Source organism: Oncorhynchus tshawytscha, unplaced genomic scaffold, assembly GCF_018296145.1.
Source record: "Oncorhynchus tshawytscha isolate Ot180627B unplaced genomic scaffold, Otsh_v2.0 Un_contig_2487_pilon_pilon, whole genome shotgun sequence".
NCBI lineage: Eukaryota > Metazoa > Chordata > Actinopteri > Salmoniformes > Salmonidae > Oncorhynchus > Oncorhynchus tshawytscha.
This window is the reverse complement of record NW_024609714.1, coordinates 128,005-148,558: the sequence shown is the minus strand read 5'-3', so window position 1 is coordinate 148,558 and position 20,554 is coordinate 128,005. Positions and strand designations below refer to the sequence as shown.

At 44.1% G+C, this 20,554-nt stretch overlaps 1 protein-coding gene across 1 annotated transcript in view; it reads right to left on the bottom strand.

Annotated features, from left to right (window-relative positions):
• The window catches only part of LOC112236350 (tumor necrosis factor receptor superfamily member 16-like), a 56,398-nt gene that overhangs the window by 5,554 nt on the left and 30,290 nt on the right, over positions 1 to 20,554 (bottom strand). The window contains exons 4-5 of the mRNA XM_042317176.1: positions 4,481 to 4,718; positions 3,165 to 3,358 (exon numbers count right to left, since the gene is read on the bottom strand). Of these exons, the coding sequence (XP_042173110.1) occupies positions 3,165 to 3,358; positions 4,481 to 4,718 (432 nt within the window). The remainder of the gene's footprint in view (positions 1 to 3,164; positions 3,359 to 4,480; positions 4,719 to 20,554) is intronic.

The following is a 20,554-nucleotide window of genomic DNA, read 5'->3' as shown; positions in this document are numbered from 1 at the left end:
GCACGAACTACTCTCCTACCCCACTAGCTACTCTCCTACTCTACTAGCTACTCTTCTACTACACTAGCTACTCTTCTTCCCCACTAGCTACTCTCCTACCCCACTAACTACTATCCTACCCATCTAGCTACTCTTCTACCCTACTAGCTACTCTCCTACCCCACTAGCTACTCTCCTACCCCACTAGCTACTCTCCTACTACACTAGCTATTCTCCTACTCTACTAGCTACTCTCCCAATGCACTAGCTACTCTCCTAACCATCTAGCTACTCTTCTACCCTACTAGCTACTCTCCCACCCCACAAGCTACTCTCCTATTCTACTAGCAATGCTCCTACCCTACTAGCTACTCTCCTACCCCACCAGCTACTCTCTTATCCTACTATCTAGCTTCTCTCCTATCTCACCAGCTAGCTACTCTCCTACCCTACTAGCTACTCTCCCAATGCACTAGCTACTCTCCTAACCATCTAGCTACTCTTCTACGCTACTAGTTACTCTCCTACCCCACTGGCTACTCTCCTACTCTACTAGCTACTCTCCTACTCTACTAGCTACTCTCCTACCTTACTGTCTACTCTCCTACCCATCTAGCTACTCTCCTACCCATCTAGCTCCTCTTCTACCCCACTAGCTACTCTCCTACCCCACTAGCTAATCCTCTACCCCACTAACTACTATCCTACCCATCTAGCTCCTCTCCTACCCTACTAGCTACTCTCCTATCATCTATCTACTCTCCTACCCTACTAGTTACTCCCCTACCCCACTAGCTACTCTCCTACCCATCTAGCTCCTCTTCTACCCCACTAGCTACTCTCCTACCCCTCTAGCTACTCTCCTGCCCCACTAGCTACTCTCCTACCCCATTAGCTACTCTCCTACTACGCTAGCTCCTCTCCTACTGCACTAGCTACTCTCCCAATGCACTAGCTATTCTCCTACCCCTCTAGCTACTCTTCTACCCTACTAGTTACCCTCCTACCCCACTAGCTACTCTCCTACCCCACTAGCTACTCTCATACCCTACCAGCTACTCCTCTACCCCACTAGCTACTCTCCTACCCCACTAGCTCCTCTCCTACCCCACTAGCTACTCTTCTACCTTACTAGCTACTCTCCTACTACACTAGCGTTGTACTACAATAGCATTAGCCCACTGCCCCTCTAACCTGGGACGAGCAGACTTTGATTGACAGTTTCCGTGACTATCGTTCAGGTAGAGAATGGGATCAGATTAAGGACAGAGGCACGATGATGAGAGATGAGTGAGAGGTTTGAGTCTCATTTAAATTTTTAAAATCCCTCTGCCCCTTGAGGAAGGAATACTCCAGTGTAAAGGGGAAGGGGCCTCAGAGGTAAAAGACAGATTGCTATTTAAAAGATCACCAGATTGCACTGGAGAGTAGAGAAGACTTATTATAGACGTCTGTAAGTCTTTTGGGAGTTCTTACCCCAAGGCAGGGACACGGGGAGTCCTTTTGAGCTTGTCAATCAAAGCACAGGGTATCTTTTATAGATTTTCATATTTCACTTGAAATCTTAATTGACTTGTTTTGACTGGGTATGACACCTTCTACAAAGACTGCTGTGGGCTTTCAGTCATACTGTATGTGTAAAATATGGTTCATTTGAAAACGGAAATCCATATGATTTTATGGATTTATTGTACATATTCTCACCCCCTTGGGTGTTTTATATTTTAACAAGTCCCCATTTACTAGTGTAGTAGCCACCCAGCCCACAGCATGCTGTGTGCAGTACTGTATTTTAATGGCTTCTGCGCCAGAAGACAGAGCTGACGCTAATTAGCAAGACATTAAACACTGTTGCTGGATCAAATTTAAACAGGCAGGGGGATCGGGCCTGGCCTCCATCACACAGCACCTGCTAATGAGCCAATCACACAAAGAAACAAGGGTTAAAGGGGCGGGCATCTACTCAATGACCCAATCACATGCTAATCCCCAGGAAAAGATGCCCCCTTTTCTCCATTAAACTGAGGCTTTACATTTCTGAGTGGGGGGAAATGAATAGAATTCCCACAACACAAAATAAAACAATAGCAGCATTTCCCAGGCTTCCCAAACATCACATGGGCATGGGTATGCACTTAGGTTGTGGGTAAGATCCAAAACAGCAGAGGTCCCGGGTCAGATCAGGTGATGATGGTGCATAAGTTAACTCACGATTCACAAACATAACTTTATAATTGTCTTCTGAACTACCTCATTACTACTTCATAACTTCTTCAGTTATGCATTCATGACTGCATAGAGAGATGCTGAGTCACTGGATGTGTGGGGCCCCTTAGGCTCTGGCTCAGCACTTAGGAGGTTGACGACAAAGCTCTATCACTCCTCTGAGTGGATAGAAACTGTGCCACGCCACTGAGACTCCAGAGAGAGAGAGAGAGAGATAAAGAAAAGGGGAGATAGAAAGGGAGGGAGAAAGAGTAGATATGTAGAGAGACACAGAAAGAGAGAGATAAGTTGAAAGAGATGGAGAGAGGAGTAAGTAGAGCATGGTTCTCCTCAGTATAAGAGGACTGACTGTGTCTCTGCCATGGATTTTTCAATGAAAGGAAGATAGGTTGCTCCAGGCTCTATAGAGAGACCACTTCACATTCCTGAAGCTCTTGCTTTCACTTGTTCCGTTTTAAAAAGTTGCTCTCCTCCTTCACGACCATTCATCATGTATTTCCCACAAGGCAGTGGTGCTGTCTCCCACCGAATACTGGACCACCCTGTCCTCTCTCTCTCTCTCTCTCTCTCTCTCTCTCTCTCTCTCTCTCTCAAATATCAAAGGCTGGGTCACATGTAGCATAGGTAAAGGGGTATACTGTACATTGGTAAAACACAGATATCAGATGTAAATTGTGTAGACTACTCATCCTTCCCACCTTCATAACCTCCCATGTTAAAAGACTTCTTTGGTGACATTTCCAAAGTCGTATCTAAGTATGTACACACAACGGGATAATATCTGAGACTCGCTCTGTACAATAATAAAATATGTATCCTAAATTCACTTTGTTACCACTTTCATCTGCCTAGTCCAGCTAGCATAGAATCTCCATACAGACCCAACAGGTGAACACACAGACATACAGACTTCCATTACAGCATCTAGCTAAGTGTACAGTGTATGTTGTAGAGCTCACCTATCTGTTCCTGTCTGTGTGTCTGTGTCTGTGTCTGGGCCTGGGCTGCATGCTGCTGCTCCTGCAGACTCTGGCTGTCCACTGAGATGCCGCTGTCGCTGTGCAGCTTCTCCCCCTCCGGCGTCACCGTTTGATTGGCTGCTGTGGCTTGGTGGTTGTTAGCCGGCTGTTTGTTCTGCTTGCAGCTGTTCCACCTGGGAAGGTGTGAACGGAGAAGAAGTGAGTCAAGCCCACAACACTGTGTTCCCAGAAGTGGTTTAATTGATGTGATACAAGTAATGGACGTTTTGTGATTGGGATGGTCATCAGGAAACGTGGAAGGGAAGAGGAGTGATCAGTCATCAAACATCTCTGAAAGTCTTCCAGTAAACATAAAGGACCAGCAGGGAAACAAGCCTTCTGGCTTCATAGTGGTTTTATCCTCAGTCATTTTTACTGTAATGTTGTCTCTGGCTGGAACAGCCTCCTAGTCGTAATGATCCAATCTAATCAATCAGTCAATCAAGGCCTTTTAACAGACCGTGTTGGACCTGTTTATACAGTGGAAGGAGACAGATATTAAAGTAGCCCCGTAACTGTTTGTGTTGACGAAGTAGCCACTCGGATTTCAACTGGACTGCACTTTACAATCGATACTGGATTTGATGATGAGCTTGTTTACTTGGTACATGGTGTGTCTGAATTGGCGTGTATGTGTTGTATGCAAATGCTTGTGTGTGTGTATGTGTGCGTGCGTCTGTGTGCGTAATTTCTAATGTTAAATATGTCACTCACCTCTGTCAATCTTTTTACTTTGAGTGTGTGACCTTTGAAATGCATTAGTGTGTGTGTGTGTGTGTGCGTGTGCGTGCATGTGTGTGTGCATTCGTGTGAGTGTGTAATCATGTGGTGTAACTGGGTCAATATCTTGCCATTCCACAACAGGCCTAAATATTTCACCATACAGTCACACTCTATCTGGCTCCCTGCCTTTCTTTAGCCATGGGCTACATCACTCAAACACCATCCTGCCTGTCATTCCCCTTCCCTGACAAGTCAACCTCTCTGTCCTAGTTCACTCTCTCTCCCTCCTCCAGCCTGAGCCCACTGTCTGCATACATGTATCATCCTCCCTGCTTTGTCTCTGGTCCTATATGTGTGATAGCTGCTTCTATCTGTGTGATAGCTGCTTCTATCTGTGTGATAGCTGCTTCTATCTGTGTGATAGCTGCTTCTATCTGTGTGATAGCTGCTTCTACCTGTGTGATAGCTGCTTCTACCTGTGCTCATATCCTATCTCCCTGCTTTGTCTATGCTCCCACTCCATGGCCCCTCACCTTTTGAAGACGATGTAGGCCACCAGCCCCACCACCACAGCAGCCAGGATGGAGCAGTAGATGGGGATGAGGTTCTCGTTGAATCCCGGTCTGATGAAGTGAGGGCTGGGCTGGGCCGTGGTGCTCTCTCCCCCAGGGGAGGGGCTGCTGGAGCTGTCTGGTGGGAAGATGTCTGTGAAAGAGGGGGAAGACCGGTCCAGGGGAGTGGTGGGAGACGTGTAGGACGGGAGGAGAGGATCTAAGGAGAGTGAAGGAAGAGAGGAAAAAGGAGAGAATGCTATTATATAAGACAGGAAGAGGTCATTTTCATGAGGTCATTATTTTACAGTAAGAATGTTTTATTTTTAAAAAATCACACACTGAACCAGCAGTAATAATAGCCAGTTTAGGAATACATTATCATTGGCTAAGCAACCTACATCAAGTCTCCTTGGAACCAGCACATGGTACTGTAGTCAGCACACCGGTGTATCAAAAAGGGAATTTACAATGGGGACCAGGGAAATGAAAACAAACCAAAGAGATACGTATCCCCATAATGTAAAAATAACATTTCATAAACTATAACTGTATACATCCTTCTTCAAGTAGTTCTGAGCCTGGGTTTAGTCACGACAATGTCCCTAAGCAGATGTTTGAGTGACAGTGCACACATGTGAATGCTTGTTCTTATTAATCGGAATGGCCGATTTCAAGTTTTCATAACAATCGGAAATCTGTATTTTTGGACACAGATTTGGCCGGACACAGATTTTTTCTAACACCTTTATTTAATCTTTATTTAACTAGGCAAGTCAGTTAAGAACACATTCTTATTTTCAATGATGGCCTAGGAACGGTGGTTTAACTGCCTCGTTCAGGGGCAGAACGACAGATTTTTACCTTGTCAGCTCGGGGGACACAATCTTGCAACCTTACAGTTAACTAGTCCACTAGTTCTAGTTCTCTAGTTCTCTTGCGTTCATTGCACACAGAGTCAGTGTATATGCAACAGTTTGGGCCACCTGCTGCCTGTGACTGGAACGAATTGCAAAAATCGCTGAAGTTGGAGACTTTTATCTCCCTCACCAACTTCAAACATCAGCTATCTGAGCAGCTAACCGATCGCATCAGCTGTACATAGTCTATTGGTAAATAGCCCACCCATTTTCACCTACCTCATCCCCATACTGTTTTTATTTACTTACTTTTCTGCTCTTTTGCACACCAATATCTCTCTACCTGTACATGACCATCTGATCATTTATCACTCCAGTGTTAATCTGCAAAATTGTAACTATTCGTCTACCTCCTCATGCCTTTTGCACTGTGTTACAATTGTTTATTCCATAGACTGCCCACACATTTGTTTTCTACTGTGTTATTGACTTGTTAATTGTTTATTCCATGTGTAACTCTGTGTTGTCTGCTCACACTGCTATGCTTTATCTTGGCCAGGTCGCAGTTGTAAATGAGAACTTGTTCTCAACTAGCCTACCTGGTTAAATAAAGGTGAAATAAAAAAATAAAAATAAAAACCTAATTTGCCAGAATTTTATATAATAACATTGAAGGTTGTGCAATGTAACAAGAATATTTAGACTTATGGATGCCACCCGTTAGATAAAATACGTTTTGTTTTCGAGATAATAGTTTCCGGATTTGGCCATATTAATGACCTAAGGCTCGTATTTCTGTGTGTTATCATGTTATAACTAAGTCTATGATTTGATAGAGCAGTCTGACTGAGCGATGGTAGGCAGCAGCAGCCTCGTAAGCGTTCATTCAAACAGTATTTTCCTGAGTTTGCCAGCAGCTGTTTATGACTTCAAGCCTATCAACTCCCGAGATTAGGCTGGTGTAACCAATGTGAAATGGCTAGCTAGTTAGCGGGGTGCGCTCTAATAGCGTTTCAAACGTCACTCTCTCTGAGACTTGGAGTAGTTGTTCCCCTTGCTCTGCCAGGGCCGCGGCGTTTGTGGAGCAATGGGTAATGCTGCTTCGAGGGTGGCTGTTGTCATTGTGTTCCTGGTTCGAGCCCAGGTAGGAGCGAGGAGAGGGATGGAAGCTATACTGTTACACTGGCAATACTAAAGTGCCTATAAGAACATCCAATAGTGAAAGGTTAATGAAATACAAATGGTATAGAGAGAGAGAGTCCTATAATTCCTATAATAACTACAACCTAAAACTTCTTACCTGGGAATATTGAAGACTCATGTTAAAAGGAACCACCAGCTTTCATATGTTCTCATGTTCTGAGCAAGGAATTAAACGTTAGCTTTCTTTCATGGCACATATTGCACTTTTACTTTCTTCTCCAACACTTTGTTTTTGCATTATTTAAACCAAATTGAACATGTGTCATTATTTATTTGAGGCTACATTTATTTTATTGATGTATTATATTAAGTTAAAATAAGTGTTCATTCAGGATTGTTGTAATTGTCATTATTACAAATAAATAAATACAAATCGGCCGATTAATCGGTAACGGCTTTTTTGGTCCTCCAATAATCGGTATGGTATCGGCGTTGAAAATCAGAATCAGTCGATCTCTAGTTCTTATAGGCAGATGGGCTCCGGCTAGGATGCTACCTGGAGAAAAAGGGGGAATGCTTCTAGAGGAGGAGGAGATGGGAGGCAAACTGTCACTCACCCACATAATAACCCAAGCCCAGCAGCACATCATGACTCTCTCACCAGGGCCGCATCCCAAAGGGCACCCTATTTCCTACATAGTGCATTACTTTTGACCAGAACTCAGAGGGCTCTGGTCAAAAGTAGTGCACTATTATAGAGGGAATAGGGTGCCATTGGGGATGCACTCCAAGTTATTCTCTATATGGGAGCATAACTGTGATCTCTGTACATAACATGACACACACCATGTGGAGTACCCACAGTACAAAGTCAAGGGCTTTAGAGGGTCAGTGTGTTCAGCATAACCTCTGGTGCTGCAGGCCAGGCCTGGGAGGGCAGCAGTAGAAACTCTCTCTCTTTCTCTCTCTCTCTCTCTCTCTCTCTCTCTCTCTCTCTCTCTCTCTGTGCTACTGGAGGGGTCTGGTTTTCATCAGGCTTAACTCACTAAAGAGGAGACATTTTTATAAATTGTCCCATTTCCTCTCTCTCTTTCTGTTTCTCTGTTAATTGCATTCATGAACAACTGCTATTTTCCAGTGTGCCAGCAGCACCTTTCACCATGGCTGCCCAGAGGCCTTCTTGCTTCTGCTTCCCTTGGCAACGTACATACAGCACAGGACAACTCAGTCATGTTCTTTGTAGTGGTTACCCTGTTATCTGCTGTGTCACGCACTCCTACTGTGTGTGTTGTGTAATAAAACGTATGCTTCAAGCATTAGATGTAGTTACAGTATGTCTGCCAGTATCCACACCCCGAGGGGAGTGTGGTGGATGGTGGAGATGGGCCTTGTCTCTCTCTGTGGTGGTGTGATTATGAAGGAGTAATCCCCAACAGAACAGAACCCCATGCAGGCTTCCTCAGCCCTCAAATAATATGATTTATAAACACTGTGTTTTATAAACACCGGGTCAGACCTAAAAGTCAGAAACATTCCACAGGGATGTTGGTCTGTTGACACCAGGCAGGATGGGTCCATGGACTCATGCTGGTTACGTCAAATCCTGACTCTGCCATCAGCATAAAGCAACAGGAACTGGGATTCGTCAGACCAGGCAATGTTTTTCCACTCCTCAGTTGTCCAGTGTTGGTGATCGTGTGCCCACTGGAGCCACTTCTTCTTGTTTTTAACTGATAGGAGAGGAACCCAGTTTGGTGGTTTTCTGCAATAGTCCATCCGTGACAAGGACCGACGAGTTGTGCGTTCCCGAGATGTCGTTCTGCACACCACTGTTGTACTGCGCCGTTATTTGTCTGTTTGTGGCACTCCTGTTAGCTTGCCCGATTCTTGTAATTCTCCTTCACCGTTGCTTATCCACAAGTTGTTGTCCCCCACAGGACTGGCGTTGACTGGATTTTGTGTTTGTTGCACCATTCTCTTCATAAAAAGCCCAGGAGGCCAGCTGTTTCTGAAATACTGGATCCGGCGCGCCTGGCACCGACGATCAAACCAGACTCAAAGTCACTTAGGTCACTCGTTATGCCCATTCTAACATTCAATCGAACAGGAACTGAATGCCTCGATGCCTGGCTGCCTGCTTTAGATAGCAAGCCATGGCCAGGTGACTCACTGTGTGTAGGAGCGATCCATTTTTATGAAATGTTGTGGTGTACTTAATACACTGGCTGGTGAGTGGATATTTCCACACTATGAGTGAGGTTGGTATAACACTGTGAAATTGTGAAAATTATGATAATGCCATTTTAGTGAAAGAACTGTTTGAAAATACTGCCTGAAATTTCTGCCTGTTTTGGTGGGATGGAGTTTTGACATCACCAGGCTGTAAATTAGTTAATAGACCAATAAGAAAGAGTTTCAAACCTCTCTGCCAATAACAGCTAGTTTTCAGTTTCCCCCACCCCACTTGAGAAATTGCTCTTTGCTAAGAAGCTATTTTTCTTTATTTTTGACCATTTTAATTCAAAACAATCACTGTAAAGTACTTAATTGTTTCCCAGAAATGATTTGATATTGAGATAAAAATGGCTGCAATGGAACTTTAAGAACACAGTGAAGTATGAAATGGCAGTCCTGGTCAGTGATGTGGTCTCTTGACAGTTTGACACAAAGGAAAGCAGTGGACCATCACAATAATAACGAACTGTCAAAATTCAGCACTGATGGGAGTCTTAGGGTACATTTGTTAAATTCTGCAGCTTGTTAAGACTTCGATATCTCCTGGCTGTTTTCTTGACAATGACAGGACATTCCTTTGTCCGTAGGTTTACTGAAACTGTAGAGAATACCGTTCCATACTGGACACTCCCTGCTCACAGCCATGTCACACCAAGACACAAAAATAAAACTCAACCTATTTAAAGGCATGGTATCGATTGCAGGGAATTATTTTAGGCCAAGGTCAGGTCACAAGTGATGTTGCCAGTAGGAATGGTAGTCACGTTTCCAGTCTGTCAGTCCCAGTGCAGGTGTAACAGAACATGCTTGAACTTTCAGGAAGTGCGCTTCTCCTTCCATCTCTATTCACCAATCAGTTACAGTCGGTTTAGCATTATGGTGATAAAACAAGAGGATCCCAAAGATGAGATTTCCACAATCACTTCAAATTCCCCTCTTTCCACTTTTTCCACTGTGTGAGTCATACAGTGCATGCAGCGACTACGTCAGCCATATAATTCTACAATGACCACACACACACACCATTTATTCACACCTTTGGAGACGGTGTGTGTGAGTTCTGATAGCCGTGTCCATTTCATCCGGTACCCTACGGATGGCAATCTGGGGTGATCACAGTGAGTCACAGTGACTCAACACTCACTGTCACCAACACAAACCTTCTGTATCTCTTTTTCCTCTCTTTCTTTCTATATTCCTCTGAACCCCTTGCCCTCTTTCTCTCTCTTTCTCGTCATTCTCTTTCTCTCTGTTTTTCTCTCATATCTCATGCTTACCTGCATGTATGCATCAGCCCTGTGCTGATCTAGAAAGTAAGGCAGTTAACTTGGAAATAAACCTGCGGCTCCAGTGCCTGTCTCGGTCGGCTAAGCGCGTTACCCAAAGGCAGCCGTGGTTTAACTGTTTTATTTCAGCTTCAATGGATTTTAAACGTCTCTGAAACAAATAAAAACTTCCCTGAGCTTTTATGAGCCCAGGCTGGTGAATAACTGTTTATTAGGGGGAGTGGAGGATGATAGAGAAATGCTATTCAATTGTATTTTATTTGTCATTTTAGGTTTTGTTTTGTAAAGTTAACCCTGTACAGTGCCTTCAGAAAGTATTCATACCCCTTGATTACTCCACATTTTGTTGTTACAGCCTGATTTCAACACTTTCCTCACCCATCGACACACAAATATGACAAAGTGAACACGTTTTTGAATTGTTTTTGTATTAGGACATGAAATACAGAAATATTTCACTTACATAAGTATTCACACCCCTAGTCAACACTTTGTAGAAGCACCCTTGGCAGCAATCTTCAAGTAGATTTAAGTCAAAACTGTAACTAGGCCACTCAGGAACATTTATTGTCTTCTTGGTAAGCAACTTTAGTGTAAATGTGGCCTTGTGTTTTAGTTTATTGTCCTGCTGAAAGGCAAATTCATCTCCAAATGTCTGGTGGAAAGCAGACTGAAGTTTCCTCTAGGATTTTGCCTGTGCTTCGTCCATTCCATATATTTTTTATCCTGAAAAACTCCCCAGTTCTTAATGATTACAAGCATACCCATAACATGATGCAGCCACCACTATACTTGAAAATATGGAGAGTGGTACAGGTGATGTATTGATTTGCCACAAATATAACACTTTATATTAAGGGAAAAAAGTGAATTTCTTTGCCACATTTTTTGCAGTATTACTTTAGTGTCTTGTTGCAAACAGGATGCATGTTTTGGAATATTTGCATTATGTACAGGCTTCCTTCTTTTCACTCAATTAGGTTAGTATTGTGAAGTAACTACAATGTTGTTGATCGATCCTCAGTTTCCTCCTTAAACTGCCATTAAACTCTATAACTGTTTTAAAGTCACCATTGGCCTCTTGTTAAAATCCCTTGTAACTGAGTTAGGAAGGATGTCTGTATCTTTGTAGCGATTGGGTGTATTAATACACCATCCAAAGTGTAGTTAATAACTTCCCCATGCTCAAAGGGATATTCAATGGGATATTTAACCCATCTTCCAATAGGTGCCCTTCTTTTTGCGAGGCATTCGAACATCTCCCTGGTCTTTGTGGTTGAATCTGTATGTGTATGTGTGTGTGTTTGTGTGTTGGGGTGTGTGTATATGTTTGCTGGTGTGTTGGTGTGATTTGAAATTGACTGCTCAACTGAGGGACATTACAGATAATTGTATGTGTGGGGTTCAGAGATTAGGTAGTCATTCAAAAATCATCTTAAACACTATTATTGCGAACAGAGTGAGTCCATGCAACTTATTATGGGACTTGTTAAGCCTATTTTTAGGCTTGCCATAACAAAGGGGTTGACTACGTATTGACTCAAATACATTTCAGCTTTTAATTTTTAATTAATTTGTCCAACAACAAAAAAAGTATAGAAACATTATTCCACTTTGACATTATGGGGTATTGTGTGTAGGTCAGTGACAAAACATCTCAATTGAATACATTTTAAATTCAGGCTGTAACACAACAAAACATGGAAAAAGTCAAGGCACTGTATTCCCTCCTTGGTTCCTTGCAGTCAAGTTGGGGTGATGGACAGTTTTCAAACACACCACACGCACAATGACCTCTTTATCTATCAGAGAACACTCTCCCACTGTCTCATTACGGCCTATCTCTATCTGCCTAGGCCTCTTGTAAACACCACACACACACACACACACACACACTCTCCTCGGATGAAATGATTCAAGTTGGTGTTCTGCTTTCCATAGAGAGTGAGAGTTAATAGGGAGAGTGGGGGTAGAGAGAGTCAGAAAGGGACAGTATTAGGAGAGTGTATGGGAGCGAGGGGGAGAGTAGAGGGGAGGGGGAGAGAGGAGATGAGAGGATGGAGGAGAAGAGGAACAGAAGCACTGATGTAAAGTGCTCTGATTAGCAGGAGTAATTACACTGCAGCAGTGAAGCACTGAATGACCCACTCCTCCCCTCATCCCTTTTCTCCCTCTTTTCCCTCGGCCTAACCACTCAAGGCTGCTCGGGGAGAAAGGGAGGAAGGAGAGAGGGGAGGAGAAGAGAGGCTGAGAAAGAGAGAGTGGGGAAGAGATAAGGAGGGAGAGAGAATTTCTCCCTCTTTATCTAAGAAGGGTCTGTAGGTGATAAACTGAGTCATGAAAAGCTAAACTTTAGTGTGTAAGGAATTGTGCAATAACCCTGTCACACATACAGTCTGCACACTCACCGACACACACAACTAACCGCATGGTGGAGGAGAGAGACCGCTGAGCTGAGAGATGAAGAGATGAACAGAGAGGGAAGGAGAGAGAGAGAGAGAGATGTGAGCTGAGAGAGGATGAGAGAGGGAGAGATGTGAGCTGAGAAAGAGAGAGATAAAGAGATGTGAGCTGAGAGAGGATGAGAGAGCGAGATGTGAGCTGAGAGAGAGAGATGTGAGCTGAGAAAGAGATGTGAGCTGAGAGGATGAGAGAGAGAGATGTGAGCTGATAGAGGATGAGAGAGAGATATGAGCTGAGAGAGAGAGATGTGAGCTGAGAGAGAGAGAGATGTGAGCTGAGAGAGAGAGAGATGTGAGCTGAGAGAGAGAGTGTCTAAGTCTGTGTGGGTCCTGCTGCAGAGTGTTCGGTGCTCATAAAGGTCACCCAGCGAAACCTGAGTGTGAGCAGGAGAAACCCCAGCACTCTTATCGACCCTCCAGTCCACACAGAACAGCACAGCACATCTGATGCACCCCCCCCTCTCTCTAATCATTCTCTCATTGTGAGTGATTGCCACTTGGAAACAGCTGGATATGAAGAGAGTATGTGAAAATGCCTGCCGCAGCTACTTAAACACACACTTGCGTGCACACACACACACACACACACACACAAGCACACAAGCACACACACACACACACACTGTGTCAGCAAGATTGAAATCTAGTATCACACACATTGACTGAGTTAGGTCTAGATTCAATCCGATCAAGCGTTAACCGCCGAAGTCTGAATAATTTTTTATTGCAAAAACAGTTCGAATGGTCCACTGGCTACCAGAGGCAAGATTTTGATTGGATGTTACATTTCAAGAACCCTCCCCCACACGCCGGTAGAAGGGGTGCTGTGTGTTATGTGCGTCACTGATATCCCTCCAGTAGTTTTGGCCTATGTTAGTTTCAAGTTATGAAAGGTGGCCGACAGTCTGCAATTTATTTTCATTGAAATTGAAAGTGGATTATACTGGTAAAGTCAAACATCACAACTAAACCACTCTGGTGACAGACTTTTTTCCATCTCCATTCATCGACATGGCTGCTTGCTGCACTTTGTTACCACTGCAAATATCGTGAAGATTGCCCATTATATTTGTTTTTGTAAGGACCCAAAAAACTGAGGCAGTGGGAGAACCTAGAAAGTAAATACAAAAACAATGTATTATTAGCTAGCTAGCTGGCTACAGTAGGCCACTTGTAGGGTAATGCCAGGTGTGCACTACATGACTTTCAAAATCCTAACATGGCTGAGCCTCTCACACTAAACAACCGCCTTTCCTGTAGTATTTTGTTGTCTTGCCAACGTAGTGGTGCCACACTAAACCATGTGGCACAGACAGGGCTCACACACTAAACCATGTGGCACAGACAGCGCTCACACACTAAACCATGTGGCACAGACAGGGCTCACACACTAAACCATGTGGCACAGACAGGGCTCACACACTAAACCATGTGGCACAGACAGCGCTCACACACTAAACCATGTGGCACAGACAGGGGTCACACACTAAACCATGTGGCACAGACAGGGCTCACACACTAAACCATGCACAGACAGGGCTCACACACGAAACCATGTGGCACAGACAGGGCTCACACACTAAACCATGTGGCACAAACAGGGCTCACACACTAAACCATGTGGCACAGACAGGGCTCACACACTAAACCATGTGGCACAGACAGGGCTCACACACTAAACCATGTGGCACAGACAGGGCTCACACACTAAACCATGTGGCACAGACAGGGGTCACACACTACAAGATTCCTCACTTGGTCGTGAGGATTGTCAATTGCACGTTCTATGGTATATTGGTGATCACACAATTGAATGTGCACCTACTATGCTGGAGGGAAACAGGATTCCCCCAAAAACTGAACAAACTACCCAAAAATAAATCAGATCTGATCCCTACACAGGCTCAAGGGGAACCTGGAAGGGCAGGTCTTCTGGCGCCAGCACCCCTTGAAAGTCTTCAGATGTAAAATCCTTAAGTCAGTTTGTCCAGTTTTCTAGACTTCTTTGAGACTTGTGCTGTATACCTCATAACTGTGGAAATGAATGCAACAAATTCCACCCTTTTAACACACAGGGTATCTTTTGTCTGGCAGCAAACATTTACTACAGGCTGTGGTGTATCCAGTACCATATCTTCACTTATGCTGCTCAGGTCAATACAATTCTGGTCTGACCAATTGGATTCCATGCTTCAAGATTGCTTCGATCACGTGGACGGGGATATATCCCGGATAGCCTCAGACAATAACATTGACGTATACGCTGACTCGGTGAGCGAGTTCATTAGCAAGTGCATCTGAGATGTCGTTCCCTCTCTGACCATTAAAACCTTCCCTAACCAAAAACTGTGGATTGATGGCAGCATTCGCACGAAACTGAAAGCGCGAACCACCGCTTTTAATCATGGAAAGGTGACCGGAAACATGACCGAATGCAAACAGTGCAGCTATTCCCTCCTCAAGACAATCAAACAGGCAAAGCGTCAGTATAGAAACAAAGTAGAGTGGCAATTCAACGGCTCAAACACGAGACGTGCGTGGTAGGGTCTACAGTCAATCATGGATTACAAAAAGAAAACCAGCCCCGTCACGGACACTGACGTCTTTCTCCCAGACAAACTAAACAACTTCCTTGCTCGCTTTGAGGACAATACAGTTCCACTGACACGGCCCTCTACCGAATCCTGTGGGCTCTCCTTCTCCGTGGCCAACGTGAGTAAAATATTTAAACGTGTTAACCCTCACAAGGCTGCCGGCCCAGGCAACATCCCTAGCTGCGTCCTCAGAGCATGCGCAGACCAGCTGGCTGGTGTGTTTACGGACATATTCAATCAATCCCTATCCCAGTCTGTTGTCCCCACATAATTCAAGATGGCCACAATTGTTCCTGTTCCCAAGAAAGCTGAGGTAACTGAACCAAATGACTATCACCCCGTAGCACTCACTTCTGTCATCATGTAGTGCTTTGAGAGACTAGTTAAGTTTCATATCACCTCCACCCTACCCAATACCCTAGACCCACTCCAATTTCCTTACTCCCCCAATAGGTCCACTGACAATGCAATCGCCATCACACTGCACACTGCCCTATCCCATCTGGACAAGAGGAATACCTATGTAAGAATGCTGTTCATTAACTACAGCTCAGCATTTAACACCATAGTACCCTCCAAACTCGTCATCAAGACCCTGGGTCTCGACCCCGCCCTGTGCAACTGGGTCCTGGACTTTCTGACGGGCCGCCCCCAGGTGGTGAAGGTAGCAAACAACATCTCCAACCCGCTGATCCTCAACACTTGGGCCCACAAGGGTATGTTCTCAGCCCTCTCCTGTACTCCCTGTTCACCCATGACTGCGTGGCCATGCAGGCTTCCAACTTAATCATCAAGTTTGCAGACGACACTACAGTAGTAGGCCTGATTACCAACAACTACAAGACAGCCTACAGGAGGAGGTGAGGGCCCTCGGAGTGTGGTTACAGGAAAATAACCTCTCACTCAACATCATAAAAGCAAAGGAGATGATCATGGACTTCAGGAAACTCCAGAGGGAGCACCACCCTATCCACATCGACGGGACCGCAGTGGAGAAGGTGGAAAGTTAAGCTCCTCGGCGTACACATCACACACAAACTGAAATGGTCCACCAACACAGACAGTGTGGTGAAGAAGGCGCAACAGTGCCTCAGAAGCCTAAAGAAATTTGGCTTGTCATCTAAAACACTCACAAACTTTTACAGATGCACAATCGAGAGCATCCTGTCGGGCTGTATCACCGCCTGGTACGGCAATTGCACCGCCCTCAATCGCAAGGCTCTCCAGATGTAACGAACCTCGTCCGCCTCTTCTGAGGAGGAGTAGCGAGAAGGATCGGAGGACCAATTTGTAGCGTGGTAAGTGTCCATAATGTTTATTTTAATGCATAAACTGAACACTACGAAATACAAAACAATAAACGTGAAATGAAAGAAACAGTCCCGTGTGGTACTAACACGGAAGACAAACACCCACAACCCAAAAGTGAAACCCAGGCTGCCTAAGTATGATTCTCAATCAGGGACAACAATTGACAGCTGCCTCTGATTGAGAACCAAACTAGGCCGAACTCAAAAACCAACATAGAAAAAAAACAGACTGCCCACCCAACTCATGCCCTGACCATACTAAAACACAGATAAAATAACAGAACTAAGGTCAGAACGTGACACCAGAGGGTAGCGGTCTGAACAACACATCACCTGGGGCAAACTACCTGCCCTCCAGGACACCTACAGCACCCGATGTCGCAGGAAGGCTAAAAAGATCATCAAGGACAACAACCACCCAAGCCACTGCCTGTCCACCATAACGCCATTCTATTACATACCCTACATTACTCATCTCATATGTATATACTGTATTCTACACCATCTACTGCATCTTGTCTATGCCGCACGCCATCGCTCACCCATATATTTATATGTAATATACTTATTCATCACTTTACATTTGTGTGTATTTGTGTGTATAAGGTAGTTGTTGTGAATTTGTTGGATTACTCGTTAGATTTTGCTGCATAGTTGAAACTAGAAGCACAAGCGTTTCACTACACTTGCATTAACATCTGCTAACCATGTGTATGTGACCAATAACATTTGATTTGATTGGACTTGTTTTCTCAATTATTTTAATCACCTCCTCATAGGAGATTTGATTGACAGCTCTAACTTTTGCCACCTTCCTCACCTTCACAGGGCACTCCAGGAACTCGGGATCATGATCCCCACCACAATTGCAACACCATCATGTTTCTACACAACATTCTTCAGAATACTCTGTTCGTCTACACACAGTTGAAACGTCTGCACACACTTGAAACGTGGCCAAATTCTTTAATTTTCTTACACTGCAGTGGTTTGGGGACGAAAGCTTCCTACATAAGCAAGCTTCACATGCGTAGGTATTTGCTCTTTATCGAAAACCAACAGAATCGACAGACTTTCTTCTATTTCTCCATTCCCCCAGCGGTTCAGACGCCGGGCACCAACCACACCAGGAATTCTCTTCAGGTATTCAACCTGAACATCTGTCGTCGCCCCTGAGATGACTCTTTTAACGGGTGCTCTACTCTGAAGTTCAAAACATAAAACTTCTGTTGTCCAGATTCGTTTGAGTCCCACTGAAATCTTCCTCTGCTCTTCAAAAATACAATGAATCAAAATACCCCATTATAGACACCTCAAACGGGTTTCCCACATATGCATCCTTACTCAACAAACGCATCCCAACAAGAAGCAATTCATAATCATTCACACACGTATCCTCCACTCCAATTTGAGACCATTTCAACTACGGTTCTCCATTCAGAACATTCATCTTCACCAAATTTCCTCGACGCGCTGCTTGATTCCAACTCAGCATCATCCACTTCCGCCGTCTTCCCACACTCTAGTCGACACATTGAAATGAAAGTGGACATGTAAACGTTGCATCATCTGCTCAGATGATAGATAAACCAACACATGTATTGACCCAAATTACTTATTGATATTGGTATGAGTGGGTTCATGTTGTTTTATAGATCTACACAAGCTGCGGTTTGCTATTTAGAGTTGATGAACTAAACTTTCCATTGCAACAATTATGTCATTTCATTTAACGTAGCTACAACACGCTTTGGCTCAAAGCAGCCTCATAAATGTTTTCAGTCAGACATTCACGCTTGCCACACAGAGTTGAAATGTCTAGCCAACATTTTTGAAATGAATAACATTGCTTGTGCACTTCAGATCTGTAACGATTTAACGTTTTGGTTAAAGGCAAGTATAAACGCATACTAGTAGTAGTCATCGTTCCTGCTGGAGAGTCTACACATTCTGGTTGACGCGAAACAATGTCAACATCTCACTGGCTTCTTCTCTGGCGAGCTCTCATTGGCTATTGCTGATCACAGTTCTGAAAGCTTGTTGTTGCACATTTCACACTACAAGAGCATTGTAGATTTTGCTCCGATAAAATCCAACATGTCTGAAAATATCGGGATGTCTGGGACTGCTCGAAGACTAGATTGGTAGCCCTCAGATTGTGTCTCTGACCTGTTCAAGTTAAATGAGCGTTGGTGTGGGCCCTGAGTAGGCAACGACATGGGGGTTTTGTATCAGATTTCAGGTACAGCTAAAATTGTGTAGTGTACACCCGGCATAACTCAATTGAACTGCTAATTAGCTGACTTTACACACTGTTAAGCTAAGTGAATTAAATGTCATCAGCTAGCAAACGTCCTATTAGCTAGCTATCTTGATATAATCATCGTTAATTAAAAACACAGTCTCCAAATGCCATGGAAGGGGGTGAAATTGAATCTCCAGCTGTCAGTAAAGGGAGAGTGTCGGCTACTGGACAGGGCAGGTCATTTTGTGCCAGGACATTATGAAAAGATTGTCCAGTTCCAGTACCTAGAGGGGAAAAGTTTGAGGACAGCAAGATAATAGCAACATAATATTCTGTGCTGTGTAATTGAAGTATAATGAAGCCTGTATCTTTATAATGTTTTCTGTCTTCAGATATGGAATGCTGTGAAAGCCTATTTTTGTCACACCCTGATCTGTTTAACCTGTCTTTGTGATGGTCTCTACCCCCCTCCAGGTGTCGCCCATCTTCCCCATTATCCCCTGTGTATTTATACCTGTGTTATCTGTTTGTCCGTTGCTAGTTCGTTTTGTTCATAAAACCTACCAGCATTTGTTCCGCTGCTCCTGCCTGTTTTCTTGCTCCTGTTTTCTAGTCCTTCCCGGTGTTGACCGTTCTGCCTGTCCTGACCCTGAGACTGCCTGCTGTTTTGTACCTTACCCCACCGTTCTGGATTATTGACCCTCATTAAAATGCAAATCAATTTATAACATTTTTTACATATGTTTTTCTGGATCTTTTTGTTGTTATTCTGTCTCTCACTGTTCAAATAAACCTACCATTAATATTATAGACTGATCATTTCTTTGTCATGTTTTTTTTATTTCACCTTTATTTAACCAGGTAGGCAAGTTGAGAACAAGTTATATTTTCAATTGCGACCTGGCCAAGATAAAGCAAAGCATTTCGACACATACAACGACACAGAGTTACACATGGAGTAAAACAAACATACAGTCAATAATACAGTAGAAAAATAAGTCTATATACAATGTGAGCAAATGAGGTGAGTTGGGAGGTAAAGGCAAAAAAAAAGGCCATAGTGGCGAAGTAAATACAATATAGAAAGTAAAACACTGGAATGGTAGATTTGCAGTGGAAGAATGTGCAAAGTAGAAATAGAAATAACGGGGTGCAAAGGAGCAAAATAAATTATAGATGGGCTATGTACAGGTGCAGTAATCTGTGAGCTGCTCTGACAACTGGTGCTTAAAGCTAGTGAGGGAGAAGTGTTTCCAGTTTCAGAGATTTTTGTAGTTCATTCCAGTCATTGGCAGCAGAGAACTGGAAGGAGAGGCGGCCAAAGGAGGAATTGGTTTTGGGGGTGACCAGAGAGTGAGCACCAGATTTGTCCTCATAGACCACCGGGGTGTCTTGGGAACAAAACAGTCATGGCAATGGTTCGATGGCATCCACATGTTTCCGTGTGACCTTATGGGTGTATGACTGTGGCTCCTTTCACATGCCAGAGTCCCCCTGACACACCACACAGGGCAAGGTCACCCAGAGCCACCCCATACTGCCACTACTGTCCCTAGTCCTGTCCGTGGCCAGCGGAAAACAACACAGGGTCACAGAGAAGAAGACAGAGCCCCGAGGTCAGAGGCGCTCTGGTTGTGTGCTGTCTTTATCTCCACTGCTGGTGGTCCTCTATATGGTACAGCACAAGGCTGCATTGTACCCTACTGTACATCACTCATAATAGAAGGCCTGACATAGATGTTCACTCACTGTATGAGGCACACATGGTGCGGTTTGACTGGACTCTGCAGTCCATATGACTCTCTGACTCTCACACAACTTATGAGTGATATAAGTGATATTCCCAATTCTCATATTTACTACTTTATTTTTTTAGAGTCAGTGAGAAAGAGAAAGAACACTGTATATAGACATAATATGA